Source organism: Helicoverpa armigera, chromosome 12, assembly GCF_030705265.1.
Source record: "Helicoverpa armigera isolate CAAS_96S chromosome 12, ASM3070526v1, whole genome shotgun sequence".
Lineage (NCBI taxonomy): Eukaryota > Metazoa > Arthropoda > Insecta > Lepidoptera > Noctuidae > Helicoverpa > Helicoverpa armigera.
In genome coordinates this window covers 52,786-74,784 of record NC_087131.1, presented here as the reverse complement: position 1 = coordinate 74,784, position 21,999 = coordinate 52,786, and the positions used below count along the sequence as shown (strand labels likewise).

The 21,999-nt window shown below is 43.6% G+C and overlaps 2 protein-coding genes across 2 annotated transcripts; both read right to left on the bottom strand.

The window, feature by feature from the left end:
* Positions 1-813: 813 nt before the first annotated feature.
* On the bottom strand, positions 814-9,378 carry LOC135117649 (uncharacterized). Its single transcript, XM_064037252.1, has 3 exons — positions 9,117-9,378; positions 8,842-8,957; positions 814-1,014 (listed from the first exon to the last, which is right to left on the bottom strand). Exons 1-3 carry the CDS (start codon positions 9,376-9,378, stop codon positions 814-816), a joined length of 579 nt encoding a protein of 192 aa, XP_063893322.1.
* A 4,460-nt stretch (positions 9,379-13,838) lies between these two features.
* On the bottom strand, positions 13,839-20,054 carry LOC110383206 (protein ST7 homolog). Its single transcript, XM_049838692.2, is given in 4 exon segments — positions 13,839-15,334; positions 15,337-15,739; positions 18,025-18,444; positions 19,165-20,054. Coding segments are annotated over 4 exon segments (1,338 nt in total). The 5' UTR covers positions 19,522-20,054; the 3' UTR covers positions 13,839-15,176.
* Positions 20,055-21,999: the final 1,945 nt, after the last annotated feature.

The following is a 21,999-nucleotide window of genomic DNA, read 5'->3' as shown; positions in this document are numbered from 1 at the left end:
CAGGCGGGTTGGCGATCGCAGTGAGGGTATGCAGTACGCGGAGGACGCTGCTGCCCGACCTCCGGTTTGTCCCTTAGTCGCCTCTTACGACACCCACAGGATGATTTGGGGGGAGCGCAATTCTAAGCCGGCGTCCCACGGCATACCGCATACATATTTTTTTAAAGGGAAATTTAGAAAAAATATCCCGTGGGACTTTTAGGATAAAATGTATCCTATGACACTCCCGTAATCAAGACAAATCTAACGATACCTCATACATCAAAATCCATCAAGCCGTTTAGGCTACAGGAGGTCACAAAGGAACAGACATACATACATACTTACATACACTCGAAAAACATTACCCTCCTTCTTTGGCAGTCGGGTAAAGAAGCAGAACTACTTTTATTCGATATACGCTAACTACTTCTATGGAGACGTGTGAAGTCGCAACAGGTACGGGGCAATAGGGGCTCCGATAAATTACAACACATTTCGCAATGAATACCTATGATGTCTCGTGTTTATCTTCAGTTAGTGAGAGCTTATCTGAATAACTTACGATAGTGAATTAATATTCAGCCTGTAGATAAACTGGATGGAATAACATTGGTTGTGGGGCGATGTTAGGCGACACACTGATGGCGGGCCGGGTGTCGAGCACTGAGCGGCCGCGGTTAATGGCTCTGTTCTCACATTATGTACACTCCTTCCACCTTCCCATGGCCCTTCCAACGCTCAGCGTTATACGGGCCGAAACGTGAGGCGGCTGCGGACATCCAGCTCTCTTGGCAATCTATTTTGGTTTCGTCCGCAGGCGCTGCTTGATCTCTACAAGTTGACCATGTGTGTCCCTTTAGCACTCTTCCCAAAATTGGGTCTGCTGACAGCACAAAGAAACAGGACTTCGTCGCCGGGCTGCGCTGGTGTTGTTAGTAGCCGCGTTTCTGGTGTGTTCGCCGCGACGACGTCCTTATGCTGGAGGTGTTGTGGCTGCGATGTTGTTGTTGTTGTTGCTGGTGGTGTTGTTTGCTGGTTCACATTATGTACAATCGTAAAACGCACAGTTTGCTTCTAAAACATTGTAAACAGTCCGGCTCGTACGTGCGCTGTAGAACAAAGCAACTTCAGCAACCGCGCTCATCTCGTAATGAGCTTATCAGGGGCTCCCGGCAGCTCAGTATCGCGGGACTAATTAACTTAATTTACCTGAACAATTACTAATCATACTCGATTTGAGATCAAGGCGTTTACCAAATTAGCTTCTTCTTAATGAAATAATACAATTTGACTTCGTCAGGAGGATCTAACGCTAACCTTAACGATCGCTCACTGCGTCTATGGAATTCTCTGTGTTTTACTAAATCTTATTCGAAATTACTGTTATCTCATACAACTTTACGTTTAATTTGTCGGCAGTAGTTGTGGGGAGCTGCTCGAGTTACAAGTGCCACAGTGGCGACACTTCACGTTTCTAAACAAACTTCTTTGAAAAGCATTGCACGAAGTTTTTCCTCCTATAAACTAAGTATAAAATGCAATGTGTGTGTAATGTCACAAATTTTTAGGTTTTACTTGTCCGGATTGAGTTCAACTCGACTGTACTTCATGAGTCCTGCAGGTCCCCCCCCCCCGCGCCCCGCGCCTCACGCCCCGCTCCCCACGCCCCGCCGAGGGACGCACTCCAGACTTCATTTCGCAAATTATACTCTCAACAAACTCATATCCGCCCAATTACTTACCTGTGATACTACACCCTCTGAAATTGCTTTACATATAAAACCTCCTTTATATAATATTACGAGATTTTTTATTTTACGTTAACATTTCCTTACGGATATGAAGTTTCAGTATATCTCTTACCGCTTTCCACTTTAGTGTCCAATTACTTACAGCCCTAAGAGTTGGTTTTATGGAAGTAAAGCTTCTGAAAATATCTGTCGGATGTTGTTTTCAACTAGAAAAAGACAGTTCCGTGGAAGTGTGACAATACAGTGCGGGTGAGCTCAAACGCGTCGTCACCGACAACAAGCACCGGCGCCGACCAAGCGAGGAACTTAACTACACTAGCTAAATCACAATCACGTACCTTTCTGTGTTACTTAAAACAAGGTCAAAACTAAGTGTCCACTGATGACTAGCCAGCGACGGCGATAGACTGACAATACCAATGAAATGTGAGAATACTCCTGCAGTGCTATGTCTCTCTGCCATAACAATGGCGGGCACACGAGCGGCGTGACGTGTCGGCGGCGCGGATATCTGCTGAGCCGTGTAACTCGATTATGATAGCCCTCAATATCGCTATGGAAAATGCATTACCGCGACAGGTCCTCCCCGCATCCCGCCTGCCCCCGCCCTCGCCGTCCACTACACTCGAACTGAAATAAATCGCTGTTCGACGCTTGCAACTGACTGCCGCGAATTGCTGACTGCGAATAAAATAAAATACTAGACTCGATTTACAAATCCACACGACCATGGAATATCTCTTACGATACACCTGAACTCGTACATGTTCAACAACTACAAAATTCGTGTTCGCTATCCAAAACTAAACCGAATAGACTTCGTAAAACTAGGTGTAGACTTCAGTACGTTGAGTAATTATAAAAAATATATGAGATGAGACCTCTTCATTTTTCAAATACATAAGGATGTATCAGTACGATAAATGTGTTATTTGAAAGTGATGGAACATGAGGAGCGATGTAATGCTCACTGGCGGACGATCTCCCGAGCAGTTCAGTTAGCTGGCAGCGGCGGGACACCTAATGCGATTACGAGCTACAGAGAGGAGCGGCGCGGCGTCGGCGCAACACAAAGGCATACCCGGCGCCCACTAACAAATACCGCGTATTTTTCGTGCAGTGTGGTCTCGCGGCGGCCGACAAGCGCCACCTACTGGAAACATTGCTGGCTTTAATCACGCCCTACCTGCTCGCTACATATTTGTCTCGAAATTAAATCGAAGAGGTTACTGGTTTAGACAGTATTTATAGTACCTACTCGTAAACAAAACAAATTATTGCGTTTACATACAATAATTCTCATGAAAGTCCGTTATATACCAGCCACATACTTAATAGAAATCCAGAACTATTAACACCATAAAAGACGCTCTCATCTCATGTTCTATAACGAAACCTAATAGATGAGGAATTACTCGCGGATCAGAGCGATTTGGATTGTTTTTTGCTGGACAATATTCTATGCATCACAGTTAGCTTTCAATATGGCTATAACCCACGCGCACGAGCAGTGACCACGGAGTATATGTAATAAGTTTAGTGTAAAACACCGGAGCGATGTGATCATCACATCGAATGACAGCAGCATGCATGAACGCCACGAGGCATAGCCAATCATGAGTCAGGTATATTCACACTGATAAATATGTGTTAAATCTGTTCTACGTAGAAAACAATGTTTCATGCAATCACGTCAATTCATTCCGGATAAAGATCTATTCCCTTTACTAAAAATAAATCTTTGTCAACGTCATCGCCATCAGTGGGCAACGCCACAGTATTCCCGCAGCAGTACATCAGGCTCAAGCAGCCGAGCCGACGTGTGACGCCTCCCGTGTCGTGCGAGTCATTCCTAGCGGCTTTCCTCCGAGCCAGCTCTTGTATCAGTTCTGCTTGACGGCACCGGAAGCTCAACGCATCCCTGTTTATATCCGTAGTGGCGTGGTACTCAGCGCGATGGTACTGCAACAAACATTTGAGTGCGCGACAAAACGCCGCTCTCGCTAATAGGGAAAGTTGCACAATAACGCGCCGCCGCACAAACGACGCGCCACTCCGCAAAAATACAGCGAGTGTGTCCGTGTGGGGCCACGCGGTGCGCGGGACGCCACGAGCGCGGTGCCCGGCACGCCGGTACTCACGCGGCACTCGATATGCATCCGTGATGAGTCCCCATGCGTGTAGCCGGTAACCGACTGCTGGAAGACTCCTAGACAATTATATCCGATCAGAGTGGACACTTACATTTATTATTATTGCACTCTGCACTATGATCTTTAATACTTCATGTGATATTCATAGTAATATAAAAACAAAATTGAGAGGTATCAAGGGACTATCAGGATTCATTGTTGTTATTATCACAAAAATAATCGTCGCGACACCACACTGTTGAATGCAATGAGATAGAGACAGAAAGAGAAACCCGCGCACGCCGCACAACTATAGCAAAAAGTGTCGATACACCTTTTGATCTCATGTTGTTCCGTGTAGCCCGCTTTCGATAAGGAACTACGTTCCAAAAATTTATTTTCAGTTTTAGTGGACACACGCGAATAAGCTAACTTGTCACGTTTGTGTTCCCAACAACAATATCCGGCAATATGGCGCGCGTCCCGCCGCCGGCACGCCACCGCCGCACCACGGCCACGCCACAGCCGCGCCGCGACCCAGCGTGGGATCATTACTGGTGGGAACTAATATCGAGACACTCTCCTCGTATTTTCATATCAGTTACAAAGTTGTACATCTCGTGACTTGCGGAGTATTCGTCACACTTGGTCGTGTTGGTCATCACATCGTGTGTGTCGGTACGAGTGCGCGCTTCCCGCCGACCGGCGCTATACAAATTTGATGCGCTTGCAATAATTAGCCCGCAGAGACTATTGAAACAAAATGCGCCATTACATAAATCACGCAGCTATTGCGGACGGTAATACTACCACATAACACACGCCGACACCAACCGTTCATGTTCAATATTAGCCAAACTGCTACATACAATATGATAATGTTACAATTTCGAAATTATTCTTCGTTTTGATTTTAAATTGAAAATTTGTAGCGTACCTCATCATCATGAGTGTTCAGCTATCAAATACTGAAACGGATATTCAAAAAATCGTGATAGCCGTGCAGCCGCGGGTCAGTGAGCGAGCGATGTGAGCGAGCACGCTAGTCGTAAGGGAACCCCGGCGGGGGGGGGGGAGCAAATGCATAAAAACCTGTGATTGGAGCTAACCTCAAAGGGCCGCAAAAAGTTCCGCAGACGCGACGGATCGCTTCAAATTGCATTCAATCAACGCCTCGCGGTGCTACGATGAGCTACGCGACTGCTACGTTATTGCTACCTTCGTAGCATTCTCATCACTTCAGCGTTAGACAATATAAAACGAATACTTAAGCAAATATTTCAATAGTAATCAAGTGCGTATCACTTAAACAAATCACTTCCGCATAATAATTTATTACTATTATACAAAAAAAAAACCCAGAGTCGACTGAAACTTCGTATGTATGGTTGGATTCAGTATAATTTTTAGATTACAAAAAGTATTTCATATCATCTAAAAACCATGGGGTTCTCTTTTTACACGGTTTTTTCAATTAAGATTTTAGTACATAAGAAAGCTTAACTTTTCTGTTTGCTGTTCATTAGAACTTGTGCATAGGGTAAAAACTTTACACTCAGGTGTATGGTAAATATTAACTACCTCGTGTTTGGGCTTATATTATTCGCATTGATAAGAAGTCGCCTTTGCCAGTTCAGAAGTTTACACATAACAGGGAAACCTCTTCAAGTAGGTAAGGTTGGTACTTAAACTTATCTGGAGTGGTTCATGTGAATAGTGCAATGGTTGGGGGTCAAACTCAAGACCTTTACATTACCAGGCAAACTCTGTAACTATGGGGATATTACTATTCACATGTATAATGTTAGTATACCTTGTTTTTTATGGTCCTTTATGTAAATAATCTTTAAAATCAACAGAAATTCAACATAACCTATTTTTGTAAAAATATGATATAGCTCCTATACCCCATGGATTTCAGGCTTGATTTTTTGGCACCATCAAAGGTCTATCATAATGAACCCATTGGTACCCATTTCGTTGCTGTCGATTCTGGGTTTTTTTACTATTTCCTTTGTATTCTTCAACGAGCACGTGAAAAGCAAAATAATCTTTGATTTCGACGGACAAACTCTTTACCGAATACATGCTATCAAAATGGCATGCAATTACAATTTCAGTGAGCGCGCAAATTAATTTCAGATATTAAAACAATAGTTATTACTTGGGTAGATGGAAAGCGCTCGAATTGAATTGCAATCAGCAGGTAGCGATGATACGCGAGTGTACGAGAGTTACTGAAATTACTTACGGAGATAACGCAACGGAAAATCCCCCAACAGAGTAGCGCGCCAAAATGCTGGTGTTATAACCCCCTTTTGGAATCCGCTCATTTTTTAAATATCAAAAATCGTTATGATGTCTCATAAAACCCGAAAGCCTCGTTAGTTCACTCGTAACTGATCGTTTTGGTCATGTCCACGATATGAATTTGACCTTGAAGAAGGCTCCTTACTTACCTGCATATGGAATCTCCGCTCATGTTTCCTTACTCCGTGGTTACTGTGTGGTGCGCGCCCACTCCACCGGCGACGTTTTAATCATGCAGTAACTCGACACTAAGTGTGACATAAAAGTTACCTGTAATGTTATAACCCTTTAAGTACGCTAATAGTCCCATTCGGGACGACTACGGTGCCAGTTAAGGTGAAGCGCGGCATTTCGTTAAGGGCGAGTACACGTTAGCGCTAACTGTCGCGTGATGATACCGACGGCAGCTGTGACGTCACACGCTCGGCAGACACAGCTGAGCACCGAGCACACGCTGTTCAGCTGCCCAGTCACGGCCGCGTTAGTCGCCTCTATACTCCATCACAATTAATAAACCATAATCCCACAGGTGGATTGTTTTCCAACTTTAAAACGTTACAGACCCCTAAAAGTCAATTTTGATTAAAAAAAAAATATTTCCAAAAAAAGAATAAGTACATTTTACAATATAACATTGGCCCAAACTAGGCAAGCCTGTATTTTGGGTACCAATGATTGAAGAGGGATATAAGAAATCTTATACGATTTTAATATCTATTCACCAAATAACCCACTTGACAAAAGTAGGAGGATATTTTTTTTATTTTTCAAATTTAGATTTTTTGATTTCATATTTCGATGTGAAATAGTGAAGAGCCAAATAAACTAACGAATAATCACTCAATACATATTTACGTGAACGAAAACAGAACATATTACAGTTGAGAGTGATGAGATAGTCCACTATACTACGAGTTTCGTAGCACTTGCTACGCCGTAGCACAGCGTAGTAAACCGGCAAGTGTTTGATGCTGATAAGTTGTAACAAGCCGCTGCTACGGTTTTATCACTGTGTTCGGCTCGGAGCCTTCCTTAGCACAAGTGTTGTTTGTTATAGCTATTTGTTATATTTACTTTGTATCATAGTTAAGCATTGTGTTTTATTAAACACAAATACGATGTGTGGGGATATCATTTTATTTTTTATACATATAAGTATGTACTCAAAACGTGTTTGACGAGTGTGAGGATAGCAGTTGAACGTTATGCTGCTAAGGCACGGCGTGCTCCGGTATACTTGGCGTGTGTGCGCGGTGCATGTGAGCGACTCACAATTCTATTCCATAGTATACTTAGTGATAATACACTGCTACTGAGTGTACAGTAGCTCTCTTCTGTTAGTGGACACGAATCCGCTGACACATCTACGAGCTTGTGTTGAGCTGCTGCCGAGACACATTATCAACATGCCATTTAATGATGAATGTTCACACAATCATGAATGTGTCTAGTAGTCAGCCTGACACGCATGTAGTGTGTAAGTGCAAGGCATCAGCAGTGGATGCTCAGTGCTGCAGCCGAGTGGTCGGCGAATGGTCGGCGAGTGGTCGGCGAGAGGTCGGTGAGTGGTCGGTGAGTGGTCGGCGAGAGGTCGGTGAGTGGTCGGCGAGAGGTCGGCGAGTGGTCGGGGTTCGCGACGTGACGTTAGAGAATGTTGCGCGATGAGGGGAGTGCGCCGCCACTCGCCGACACATGAATATTCACCGGCGAGCGCGTGCTCACAGGAATTAGCTTATTATGACCTCACTACCGATTCATATCAACGCTTTGAGAGAGTTGCGTTACTGGTTTGGTCTGTAAGACTCGCTATATAACTTTACATTGTGTTAAGTTTGTTATTACCAATTATTTGAAAATTAATGGAAGTTTTTGAATGATTTTCCGACGTAAAACCGGTGCAGCGGGCGACATTGGTACATCGGTACACTCATACACTGGTACAGCCGATCAATTATAACATTCCTCATGATTTAACATGCAATTGCTCGGAAAATGTACAAAATGTATGAGTAATGAGGCGCGCGCTCGAGCGGCAAATGAGTGCCAGATTACCGGCGCGTTGTTTCACCTCGGACTAATCACTCGCCTCTCACGGCGCGGTACTGAATATGCATCCCACAGCTCATAACATAACTGCCCTGACTAATATTATCTCACTCTACTAAATATCTCCAAACCATCTATACATGTTTAAATAAAAAAAATAAAAAAAATCGAAGACTTTTAATTGGTACTCATATACTTTTATATTTTCACATACTTTTTTTACTTTTGTTTGGTCTTAGAGACAGAAGAGTATGGAAGAAAAACCTTGCTGCGCCGTCCCCAAATAAAAATTTGCGATAATGGCAAATATTACTCGTTTAATGAATATGCCGTAGAGCAAGGCCGTTGCTACGCCGTAGCAGTGCCGTAGCGAGCGTAGTAATAACGCCCCGTAGTGCAACACACGTGAGAGACGCCACTATGTAATGAATTGTCCCACAGAACTTGATCATAGTTATACACCAACACATCATTTTGGGGCTGTCATGTAATCTTTGAATACTCTGTATTTCCGAGTTTCCGAAAAATATATATATTTTTTTCATTTACATCAGTAATATAAAGTACACAAGGCGCGCATGAGTTATATATGTACATAGGTAAATACAAGTGCGACATACCCGAGCGTGTCGCACGGCGGGCTCGGCGGGCGCGGCGGGTGCGGACGGCGCGGGGAGCGCGGGGGGCGGGGGGGCTGCGCCCGCGCCGCCCGGCGTGCGGCTGCGGCGCGGCGGCTCTGCACACACGACACAAAAAAGATATAGTTGTCTAGTACGCATAAGTTTCCATGACTACATATTATAAAATAGTCCTCGACTGAGTGCATTTTTCTGTGCGTTCGCGACAAATCCAAAAGACTGCTATTGTTACATGAAGATAGTAGTGAGATCAGTACCGAGGCACTTGGCGGAGGGCGTGGGGTCGGGAGTGCGCGCGCGCCGCCGCCGCGCGGGGGGCGAGGCGGGGGGCGAGGCGGGGGGCGAGGCGGGGGGCGAGGCGGGGGGCGAGGCGGGGGGCGCGGGGGGCAGCGCCAGCAGCTGGTGGTACAGCTCCAGCTCGTGGTAGAACTCGAGCGAGTCCGGCGAGCCGCCGTCCCCCGCGCCGCCCGCGCCCACCTCCGCCGTCAGCCCGTTGAGCACGAGCCGGCGCGCCGCCATCGCCGCCGCATGCACTAGCGCGCGCGCACCGCCCGCCGGCGCCGCATCGCGCTCACTGCCGGGGCACACGCGACACTGCTGTTTGTTGACAAACGCATACTCCTAATCAACTCCCCTACCGAAGCAAGTCATGAAAAAATACTCAAAAACCAAGAAATGTAAGATAGAGTCTTAACCCTATAATTCGTAGCCTAAACAGATATGACGGCTTAAACGAAGCGCGACGTAAAAGTTATAAAAGTATTTCGAAGACATCGCAACATGACGCGAGTAGTGTCCGGGCGCGTGGCACTCCCGGCGCGGCGCACGCGAGCCGCCTCACTGCCGGAGCGCCTCACGCCGCCGCCGTGTCACACAGCGGCGCTGCGTGTCGCTCAGATCCCTCACATGCCTAAGCAGAACTTGTGCCCACAAAACTCCCATATTCTAGTAATGCTGGCAATACCTTTTGTACGGGACAGTTAAGTTCCTGCACGGTACACTATAATTGTTGCGTGTTAGTTAGTGAGTGTGTCCAACATGTAAAGCACTTCAAGTAGTAACCCAGTTTATTTATTAACTCGTATCGTACTGACTGCCTCGTGAGTCTAGTGGTCGCAAGCGCAGCTGCTGTGCTCGGGTTCGATTCCCGGGTCGGTCCGAAATGGCTTTGTGGGTTTTCTTAAACTTTCACAAAGCAGCCCGTTGTCTGGAAGTTGGTGATTGATTCACCCGTACATCGGAGAGCACGTAAATTTCGGTCCTGCGCCTGATCTCTTTCCAGTCGTATCGGATTGCCGTCCCATCGGGCTATGAGAGTTAAAGAATAGTGAGTGCACTTGTGTCTGCGCAAATGCTCGTGCACTATAATATGTCCTGCGCAGCTGGCTGATCTCCTTAAATGAGAACAGCCGCCGTGGCCGAAATCGGCCGTGGACGCCATTAGTATCGTACACTGTAAAAGGTTGGTGATTTCTACATGTACGTCTGTTCAACGTGTTGGTAAGTTGCACACTAAGTATAAAGAAATATTAGTCATGACAGGAGAACTTGTTGATTCGCGTTGTCAGTAATATTGCAATAAGGTCAACGTGGACCGAACACCTTTATTTCAACTCTAAGAGAGTGTAAGTAGTCTAAAGTCTAACTACATATCTAAGTACGATGAACTTATTGTCGTAAACAGCATACAAATCAACAACTGTCGTGAGCTCATATTATTGTCAAAAAAAGGGGTTCCTCAAAGGGGGTACTTAAGCTCGCACCTACCTACATACGTCGTCCAGTGCACAAGCTGGTTGATCACCGAGGCAAGGCCGAGCGCTTGAATTTGGCTTTTCAGGCTGTCCGACTGTGGTGAAATCAACTTTCTTAACTTTTATTTCCTTGCAGAGGCTCAAGTGGCTTCCGAAATGTTGGGGACCCTAGCAGAGATGAGACCTTAGGTAGGATCTTCTGGGGCTCAATTCTGCGAATATGTGTCAATTGAATCTCAATTGCAGTGTTAACCTTAACGGGAATTCTGCTACTAACATAAGAACAATCGTTTTCCAATGACATTGTGTGCGTTCGCGCAGCGGAATGTTGTTGAATTTAAAGATTTTAATTATGCAGATAATTAGTGTAAGACGTCCTATAATTGTGTATGGTAAATAAAAATTTGTGTATGCTGCCATTGTGGAGAAATTCACCAAAAACAGATTCCGCTGGGCGAACGTTGGCGAACGTTGTCCTGGCGGAACTTTTTTTAATCCATAGACTTTAGAAGAAAAGAGATGTGTCCGAAAATTAGTGTGTATTTGTTTGTAATTGATTATGTATGAATGAAATCAGTGCATGCATAAACTCAACGCGTCGGAGAAATTCAAGTTTCCGCTACGCGAACGTTTGGCCATTAGCTAGTGGCATTATTATTAAAAAAATATTTTTCAATCAAGAAATACAATTGTTTTATTTTTTCCTAACGCTTGTGTACGCAACTGTACCATATTAATAAATACTAACCTACCAACGAACGTTGCTTAGACAATGGCACGGCCGCTTTTTTGTAGCTATCCGAACTTGGTCGGACTATGTAGGGTTTCGATGCTCCGTCAGTATTATAATTGTCTTTCTTTAATTACTGAATTTAATGACATGAAATTTTGCAAGTGAATAGTTGAATGATTAAACTAATTATTGGCATACATTTTACCATGCAATTCCTTTAGAACGTCGTGATATTCGACTGATTTGTAAACAGTGATCTGTTCATGGTAAAATATCCTATAACTTTTTAATTACTAACGGAACATCATTGATACTTGGCAACATGTTGGAAACACTTACAAGGTTTGTGTAAACGTGAAAATCTAGACCCCAAACTGCATACTTTAAGAACTAAGACCTAATAAGTGTATTTTACGTTTATATTTTTATCTTTTAAACCCTACGACTTTTTCTAAATCTGTTTTTTAAACAAATATAAACAAATTCAAAACAACATGTAAAAATCTACAGCTCTCTATGTAAGCGCTTTATATGAAAACTAGCTAATGGCCAAACGTTCGCGTAGCGGAAACTTGAATTTCTCCGAAGTTTATGCATGCACTGATTTCATTCATACATAATCAATTATACACAAATACACACTAATTTTCGGACACATCTCTTTTCTTCTAAAGTCTATGGATAAAAAAAGTTCCGCCAGGACAACGTTCGCCAACGTTCGCCCAGCGGAATCTGTTTTTGGTGAATTTCTCCACAATGGCTGCATACACAAATTTTTATTTACCATACACTATTATAGGACGTCTTACACTAATTATCTGCATAATTAAAATCTTTAAATTCAACAACATTCCGCTGCGCGAACGCACACAATGACATTCCATTGGTCTGCCATGGCTCTAGCTAGAGTATAGTCTGCTCTGCAATCATATTGCAATCGTAAATCATTTGCAGGCAATATGATTTATTATGGAATCAAATAAGAGGATAATAACGTTTAGGTATTTAAGGGCTGATTTTTCAATCATCGGTTAACTTCTATCTGAGGAATAAATATGGCGGTTTGACATATTTTCCATACAAATTCTGTCAAAACGTTAAAAATATTCCTCAGATAGAAGCTATCTGGCGATTGAAAAATCAGCCCTTAAACAAAGAACGAATGCAACATATACCTACTTCAATCGTAATTGAGTCGTGATTGAATCTTAGTTGGATATCAATCCTATATCGCTTAAGTAAAATTAGCAGAATCAAGTCCCAGGTCGGAAGTGCTGTACAAAGTCTATAATATCAAGCACCTATAGGTTCAATCGTATATAAAGTATCTTTATTTCTTAATTCCGTTATCAAATTTTTTAACTGTTCGAGTCTAAAATCTAAAATGATTATATACTTACTTCATGGTGATTTAATTAAACACTGTGTACGAGTTCTCGGCAATACCTACCTACGAATATACCTTACTATAAGTAGCTGCTACCGCTAACCTATCTCGAAAAGATCTCGACAGTATTCATAAAATAAGCCCTAATACCAACTCCACACTTGAATAGCCTCTTAATTAACAATATAGTATCAACTAGCTTTTGCCCGCAACTTCGTTCGCGTGGAATAGTGACTACCAGCAGATTTTTGATTTGACCAATAGATGGCGCTATATGTCCGGAATAATTTTCATTTTATTTTTTTTTGTAATAAAAACTATCCTATGTCCTTTCTCAAGTTTCAATCTATGTCTGTACCAAATTTCACACAAATCGGTTCAGTAGTTTAGGCGTGAAGAAAAGACAGACAGACAGACAGAAAGACAGACAGACAGACAGACAGACAGACAGACAGACAGAGTTACTTTCGCATTTATAATATTAGTTTGGATATACGTGTATGTAAGCGATCTTGATTACACTAAAATAATGATTGAATTGGTTGTTATAATTTGTATTTTCGGCTAGTCAGAAGTCAGTAAGTCTGATAATAGTCTTACTTACCAAGGGGTACGTACTGGGATGCCCGGGTAACTGGGTTGAGGAGGTCAGATCGGATATCGTAGATCGGTAATCGCTCCTTGTTAAACACTGGAGTTCATCCGGTTAGACAGGATGCCAACCCCAACATAGTTGGGAAAAGGCTAGGGAGATGATGATTGTCTTAACATTGATTTTAAACGGAGTTCTTAGGTGAATAAAGTAATTATGATGGTTTTTTTTTAGTTAAGTGCCTGTTCAAATAGATGTAGCCGCTGTAGGTAGGTATAGCGTTGAGGAGTTCCCTCGAATCTATCTTTTCCAAAATTCTCACAGCATGAGGTGAGCTCACGCCACGTTGCCGTGGCGTCTTGGTTGCCGCGGGCGGCGAGTTCGCAGTGAGTCGCGGCGCGTCCGTGCCGAGTCCGCGACGTGCCGCGCAGACGGACAGCCGCTCGCCCTTAACACGTTCCACTTATAGTCCAAGCGGGGTTAATGTTTGCGTAATATCCAAAACAAACACAATGCATGCAAGAAAATTTATTGAGATCTCACTATAATATTTTTATTCGTATTATGAAGTAGTACCTACTTATGAAGTTTTTACTACAATCGAGTACCTACCTACATTGTACCTCCATAAGTATGTGCCTACCGTAGATATAGTAATGACTACGACCGCTGCGCAGTGCGCCCAGTATTACAAATGCTGTGTGTGCGTATGTTTTTTCTTCATTAATTAAGCACTCGAATAATACTATCTAAAGTTATCCTCGTATATAGATAGTTGCTCATTGCGAAAGTTGATTTGACGTGGAGAGCTGAACGGACGCTTATGCGTCTTCATACAACATTGTTCATTCCTATGAACATTAGCAGAATGTATGCGTACTCATTACGGGTAGTCAGAAAACTGCCAGTCCAGTTTCCCGGGTAAAGCTTGGGTTTCCTAGGAAAGCGGTGCCGTCATATAGCGGCCGTCATATTACGAACGCAAATACACGGTCGTCTTTACGGTGATGACATGTGGAAAGTTCCACGGCCGTTTTAACACACCGTCATGAACTTTTTGTTAGTTGTATCATACTTACTAACCTGTTTTATTTAATATTTCTCAAATTTCACAACACCAATTCTGTTTTAGTTGACTTTTTCTATAATCTTTACTTTTTATATTATAGAATTGCTTCGTGGTTACGAACCAAATCTATTAAAATTTCGTCGTCCTCGCTGCTCCAAGAGTTGTATCAAAATTTTGACGTTGTTCCGAAAAAAAAAACCACAAATACGTATTAATAAAGCTTCACCGCTTTCAATAAAACGTTCACCAAACTATCTGACACCGTCAAGACGGCCGTCATGCAAATGGCGGCACCGCTTTTTGAAGTTACGGTGTCGGTTACCGCTCTCTAGGAAACCGCCCCATTTTGTTTACATAGACAACGTTCTGGTGACGTCTTTTACCGCTGTATTATGGCCGCTATATGACGGCACCGCTTTCCTAGGAAAAAACCAAAGCTTAACGGGGTTATGGATGATAGATAGGCAATCATCAGTGCGCAATGCATGCACAATGAACGCATGTTTTGGTCGCTTCATTTGCTTGTAGGTACATATAATATTGCAGTAAGATAAGAGCTGAAATAGCTTTACCTTCTGTAAGGATAAATATTCAATTAGTTCATGTTCCACTGCTATACCTTAGTTAGAGCAATAACAACTACAATTACGGTATACAGATAAAGGTATATACGAGTAACAGTGAGACTGATGGGTTTATTGATCGTCGATAACAAGGATAGGCCAGAGTCGGGCAGTACTAGTTTATTGCATGAGTGCGGTGTGAGGGCGGTCAGTAGGCGGTCAGACGGCGGCGAGCAGCGCGTGCAGGCGGCGCGGGTCGAGGCCGGCGGCGGCGGCGCGGGCCAGCGCGTGCGCCTGCGCCGGCCAGCGGTGCGCCAGCAGCGCCAGCAGCGCCGTCAGCGCGCACAGCGCCGCCGCCAGCGGCAGCAGCGCCGCGCGCGCCGCCGCGGGAACACCGACAGCGCGTGGTGCGCCGGCAGCAGCTCGCGGTCGGCGCAGGCGGGCGCGGCGCCGCGCCGCGACGCGCCCGCCCACGCCGCCGCCAGCACGCGCAGCGCGTCGGGGCAGGCGCGCCAGTGCCGCAGGTGGAAGAAGGCGTAGGCCAGCGCCTCGCTGTCGCCGCGCCGCAGCACGTGCTCGGGCGGCAGCGTGAGCGGGCGCAGCTCCAGCAGGTACTCGGGCACGTGCGGGTTGAACTCGATGGCGCGGCGCGCGGCGTCGAGCGCGGCGAGCTCGTGCGCGCGCGGCGCGGCGGCGGCGGCGCGGGCGCGCAGCAGCGCGGCGGTGTAGCACACGCACGCGGAGCGCGGCAGCCCCACGTCGTCGTAGCGCGCCAGCACCGCCTGCGCCACACCACTACACTTAGCGGAACAATCAACTATTCGCAAACATCATCAATGACCAGCTGTAAGTGCCGATCTCGACAGGTATTCTGTCCGGATATTAGGAACTGCAGTAATTTTGAAGTCATTGTTTATTGCTACAGTTTCGATCTCTGATCAATTGGTGTTCAGATTTTATTTTATTTTTATTAATCTGTCTAGTCTTTTCCCAACATGTTGGTCGGCTTGTGATCAATGTTCTTTTCAGGACTTGTTAAACAAGTCCAAACAAAGCTATGATACGATTTTCCATCATCAAGTGCCACTGTAACAGTTCATATCTTCTGGCTAAACCATCACAGCAGTTCGACAGAATCATTGTATAATATTATTTTATTGTCATCAAAACTACATATATAGCAAATAATTTTAATGATGAAGGATTATACCTTGGTAGATGGTAAAATTAGTTACCATGGACACCATCATAGTCCCCAGGCCGGCGAACAAATTTTTTTTTTTATACATATACATTTAAGACTTTGTGAGTGCCTTCCTTACGATGAGTCCGACAAAGTTTTCGAATGCGCAAATTTTGGTGCCGCTGCGTTTTTTAATGCCTGACTCCTGGAATTGTCGATATGACGTCACTATGACTCTTCGTACATACTTGTTTAATTTTTTGAGATTTGTTTAATAAAGTTAACTAGAAAATTGTGGTCAACTTGCCCGATAAAGATCATGCCGCGTTTAGAGTGTCCACCATCCGAAAAATGTCGATATGAAGTCACTGTGTCTCCTCATACATACATGTCGGACAAGAATAACAATGATAGATAACATTATTCTAAATGCAAATATGGACTTGTCCGACAAATACATTGAGTTAAATAGTCAGTTCGACGGAAGAAGTTTATTCTTTTTGTCAATTTCTGACTTAAATATTCACGTGCATTATTTAAGTATATTAAATTGGCATACTACTTACCAATTTTAATTACTATTTTAGAAAAAGTAGCCTGACTAAGACGTATTGTTGATAGTTTATATTATGTTAAGGAATAATATCCCACATCTATTAATGGACTATATATCAATCAAAAGGTCTTTTTAAGCGCAACATTTTGTCTCAACATACCACTTATCAATTCTTAGTATTTTAGAAGATATAGCCCAAATAAGGCGTATTATCGATAGGTTTTACTATGTTAGGGAATAATGTCCCACCTCTAGGTATGAACCATATGTCAATCGAAAGATCTTTTTAAGCGTTATATTCCGTCTTAACATACCACTTACCGATTCTTAGTATTTTGGAAGACATAACTGACCTACGGCATATTATTGATACTTTACATTGTGTTAAGGAATAACATCTCTCTTGAAGTTATGAGCCATATTTCAATCAAAAGATCTTTGTAAGCGCAAGGTTGTATTAGCATAACTCCGACAAATTGTTAGTACTTTAAAAGCTAGAGCTTTTTTAAGATTATATTATCGGTAGGTTCTGTCAAGCTAATCCATTACTTCTTTAGTAACAAATTATATATTATTTGAAAAACCTTTCCAAATGAAACATTTCGTGTTAATATACTTCCGACAAATTGTTAGTAGTTTAGAAGCTAGAGCTTATTTAAAATTATAATTATTGATAGATGTTTTCAATTAAATAAATCCCATCTCTAGTAATGACTTATACCTACATAACTCAAAAGACGTTTTTAAATGCAACATTTCATATTAAAAAAACTTCGGCGAATTGTTAGTATTTCAGAAGCTACAGCTTATATAAGATTATTTTATCGATAGGTGTTTTCGATTTAATAAATCCCTCCTGTAGTAATGATACATATATCATTCGAAACGACTTTCTAAATGCAACATTTACCTACTATTAACATACTTCACACCAATTGTCAGTACATTATACCAAATCTTAAAATATATCTATATTTTCCGGACGGTGGACACTCCATATGCAGCATGATCTTTTTCGGACAAGCTTACCACAATTTTCTAGTTAACTTTATTAAACAAATCTCAATAAATGTAACTTGTATGTACGAAGAGTCATAGTGACGTCATATCGACAATTCCAGGAGTCAAGCATTAAAAAACGCAGCGGCACCAAAATTTGCGCATTCGAAAACTTTGTCGGACTCATCGTAAGGAAGGCACTCACAAAGTCTGAAATGTATATGTATCAAAAAAAAATTTGTTCGCCGGCCTGGGGACTGTCACATATTTATTTCCATAAAAACATGATAAAAGGGAAACAAAGTTGGCATGGCGATCAGTATAGCGACCTGCACGTCGGCGTAGGCCTTCTGCTCGAGCAGCACCTCGATGAGGTTCTCGTGCAGCGCCAGCGCGTGCAGCGCGGGCGGCGCGTCGCGCGCGAGCTCGCGGAACAGCCGCGCGGCGTCGCGGAGCCGGCCCAGGCGCCGCGCACACATCGCCGCGCGGCGCTTGACGTGCGCCAGCACGGCCGCGTCGCGCCGCGTCCTGCGGCGCGCCGCGCGGCCGACGCTGCGCGGCTCGGCGGCGCGCCAGGCGCGGCGCAGCACGCGCTCCGCCTCGTGCACGGTGGGCGCGTCCTCCTCGGCCAGCAGCAGCAGCGCGGCGGCGCAGTCGGCCCGCAGCGCGAGCGCGGCGCGGGCGGCGGCGACGCGGGCGCCGGGCTCGCGCTCGCGCCACGCGCGCGCCATGGCCTCCTCGGCCGGGCCCTGCGCGACCACACCCCGACATGGTTTTTATTTTTTTCCTAAGTATCGATAGAACTTTATAATGTTCATTATATTGATTTTTTTTTAAGAACAATCTTTTTTTCAAGCAGAAGAACCACTGATGGCAGTATCTTGTTTATAATAATATACCTGAAGACACTAAACCTAATACCTCATGTCAGTATTGTCTCTTCATTCAGTACAGCAAAAGCTTTTTGAATACTTAATACTCGATCTTTGCAATAGACATTGGTTAATACAGATAATCAAATATCGTCATTTCCCGAGCCTTTTCCCAACTATCTTGAGGTCGGCTTCCAAACTACATTGGAGTCTAAATGTTAAATATAAAATTATACATAATATTAAGTCAATGGGTCATCTTAATGGCGGATATTGGACTAGCTTTGGTGCAAAGTCAGTCACTACCTCTTCCAGAGTTCCAGAATTCAGCTCGGAAACTTGAAATCTCCTGACTCCCTGAATGCAATTCATAAACAATTTTTATAGTACCGGATAGTGCAAGCATGTTTTTGGTCTCTTAACTTTTTTTCACACATATTTACACCAAAACAGAAACCAACTAAATGAAGAACATGTCTTCTAGTACGTTTGAAGTCTGTAGGTATAACAAATAAAAAAGTACTAAAATACACTCTTTTTTTTCCTCTCAGATCAGATCAGAATCAGAAGTCACACCTTCGCGCCCCGGCTACATACCTCAGCGCCACAGCCGAACCAGGCCTGGTGCTCCTGCGCCGACAGGTTCATGTCGTAGTAGGTGAGCGGCGCGCGGCGGGCCGCCGACCACAGGCGCCCGTACTCCGCCCCGCGCAGCAGCGACAGCGGGTTGCGCCACACCTTGCAGTCGGCCGCGTCCGCGTCGCCGCCGCCGCCGCCGCCCAGCCACGGGCCCAGGTGCGTCAGCGACACCTGCTCGATGAACGACGTGCCATATTTGCGGAAGTACCACCACTCGAAGATCAGGATCAGCCCAGAGATCAGCGACGACGTGCCCGTCAGGGCAACGTAGAACTTAGGCGTCAAGGCGCCCAGGAAAGCCGACGAGTCCCACATCGTGGACGCCGTGCTTGCCGGCGGTAGCGCCACCCTCGTCGGCCCCGATCCACTCTCGTAAGTTCTATAGATGTATGTATTTAAGTGCGGAATAATAGTATTTAGTTACACATCACAAGCATCACAGTGTAAATCTTAACCAGCGAAAAAATATCCTTAATAGTAGAGATCAGAAGTGATACAAATTCGATAATGTAAGTAGCTAATTTGTTTTGGTGTAATTGTAAATATAAATAAATCAAATAATCGCTTGTGTATTCGAGTGACTTCTGTCTGTCAGTCAATGTCCGTCTGTCTTCTGTCATTTTCTGTCTGACAGTTGGCGTGCGTTCCGAAATATTATCTGCGTATTCTTTTTTTTTACTGCCTTATGCTCATTTGTATGCTCTAGTACTTTTTACTGCGGTGATGAGACCAGACCAGTAAGTATGACGTGGGCTATCACGGGGTTATATCTATCGCGTATGAAATAGAGCACCAGAGCAGCCACTACAGGCGCGATCGGCTTTTGCAGCGAGAGGTCTTCGAAACGTCAAATGTCACTGTTCGATTACGCATTACGCGCGCGGGTTTTTTTTTAAATCAAAACTCTTTAAAAGGGCAACCCAATACCCCTTGGTAAAAGTAAAACTGATTTTCAGAATCAGTGGCGGCCCTAGGGGTGTGCGAACTGTGCCTTCGCACAGGGCCTCGCGCTTGGGGGGGCCTCGCGCTACAACCCACACTAATATAAAAAAAATATAATTAAAAAATCTATATCTGGTCCAAGAAAAAAATATGCATTTTTTCTTTATTTATAATTCATTCTGCGTTTACTTTTTGAGTTCTAAATTTAACAAAAAGTTGGAACACCAAAGTAAGAAAAACAACTGGCTCTCGATCCAGTCACGGATTCTTTTTATTTGTGCTTAATTCCGAGTTTAATTTGAGAGTCCTTAAACAAACAATTTAAAAAAATTCGGCTGTTCACTTGTCAGTACAGTTCATTCTAACATGATTAGAGTACTTTTATGTCCCAAAACTCAAAAATTTTCGCGCTCGCTACGCTCGCGGCTGTTCACTTGTCAGTACCGTTCATTCTAACATGATTAGAGCACTTTTATATCCCAAATCTCAAAAATTTTCGCGCTCGCTACGCTCGCGGCTGTTCACTTGTCAGTACCGTTCATTCTAACATGATTAGAGTACTTTTATGTCCCAAAACTCAAAAATTATCGCGCCCGCTACGCTCGCGACTTCACCTTGCACTGTTGTTTACTATACAAGTTTAGATGCTTTAGTGACCCAAACCTCAAAAATTTTTGCGCTCGCTTCGTTCGCGGGTGCTTTATTTTCCGCTTCTTTTATTTTTATCATCCTTTTATAGCCAAATCCTTGTAAGTCCTTTTATTAACAAGAAAATAACTCCTAGCTCGCAACACAGACTTTTCACGTAGGACAAAGGGCCTCGCATAGACCTGCCGCACGTAGCCTCGCAATGGCTAGGGCCGCCGCTGTTCAGAATTTATGACTACCCGGCAGTGATGCCAGATGGGGGGGATTCCCCCCAAATTTGTGGGTATTTTCTGCCCACGGGGGATTTTTTGGGGGGAAGAATCCTTTGGGGGGATCAGCGGGGGGATTAAAAATTGGCTTGGAGGGAGTTGGAGGATTTTTCTAAAAAGTTTTATGACTAAACGCTACCAAATTACTCACTACTTAATTTGAAAGATAAAGATAAAGATAAAGATAAATTTATTCGCAAATATGGGTACAATACAGGTGACACAGATACATTACAATAGTTCAGCCATATTTTGCCATGAAGGCATGCAAATTTAAATAGTTTTTTTTTTTAAGACATAAACAGATTTTTTTTAAAGGACATTATAAGTAAAAATAAAATAAACTAAATTAAAAAATGACATATACTAGTAATTAACTTACATAAGGCTTTCAATAGCATTATTATCAATCCTGATTAAAATACTCTATATAGTAAAGTCTTTTTCATTGAGGAATTCACTTATACTGTAGTAACGCACCATAGAACACACAAAAACATACACACACTACCACATGACACGGACATGTAAGCAAATGAGGGTTTTCTAAAATGGCGTCCACCAGGTGGCGCACTGAGTCGTCAGGTCCAGGTAACTGTCAAAGTGCTTATCTTTACTATGAATAGTGAACGATTTTAGTGGTTTTTTTATTTTATAATTAAAGCACTGCATTATTGTTTTACTATTGAGGTTGAGTAAATAAAAAAAACTAAATCATATTGTGTTAACAAATTTTTCAACTACCAGTGACTTTTGCACCCTCTCTCTTAGCTCAATTTTTAGTTCGGAAACCTTATTCTGACCGTAGTCCATAATAAAATCAATAACACTTCCAATATAACAGAATTTCAATAAACAATAAGTTCGGCACCTACAATTCCATACTATTTGACAGCTGTTTGGACCAGACGCATACGTGGCGCCACCCGGTGGC

Excerpts from the sequence above, each read along its gene's own strand:
- LOC135117649 (XM_064037252.1), bottom strand. The coding sequence starts at position 9,378 with ATGGCGGCGCGCCGGCTCGTGCTCAACGGGCTGACGGCGGAGGTGGGC. Across the intron at positions 8,958-9,116 it reads GCCCTCCGCCAAGTGCCTCG|AGCCGCCGCGCCGCAGCCGC; the intron begins GTACTGATCTCA and ends TCGTGTGTGCAG. Across the intron at positions 1,015-8,841 it reads CCGCCGTGCGACACGCTCGG|CAAACAACACCACCAGCAAC; the intron begins GTATGTCGCACT and ends AATGTGAACCAG.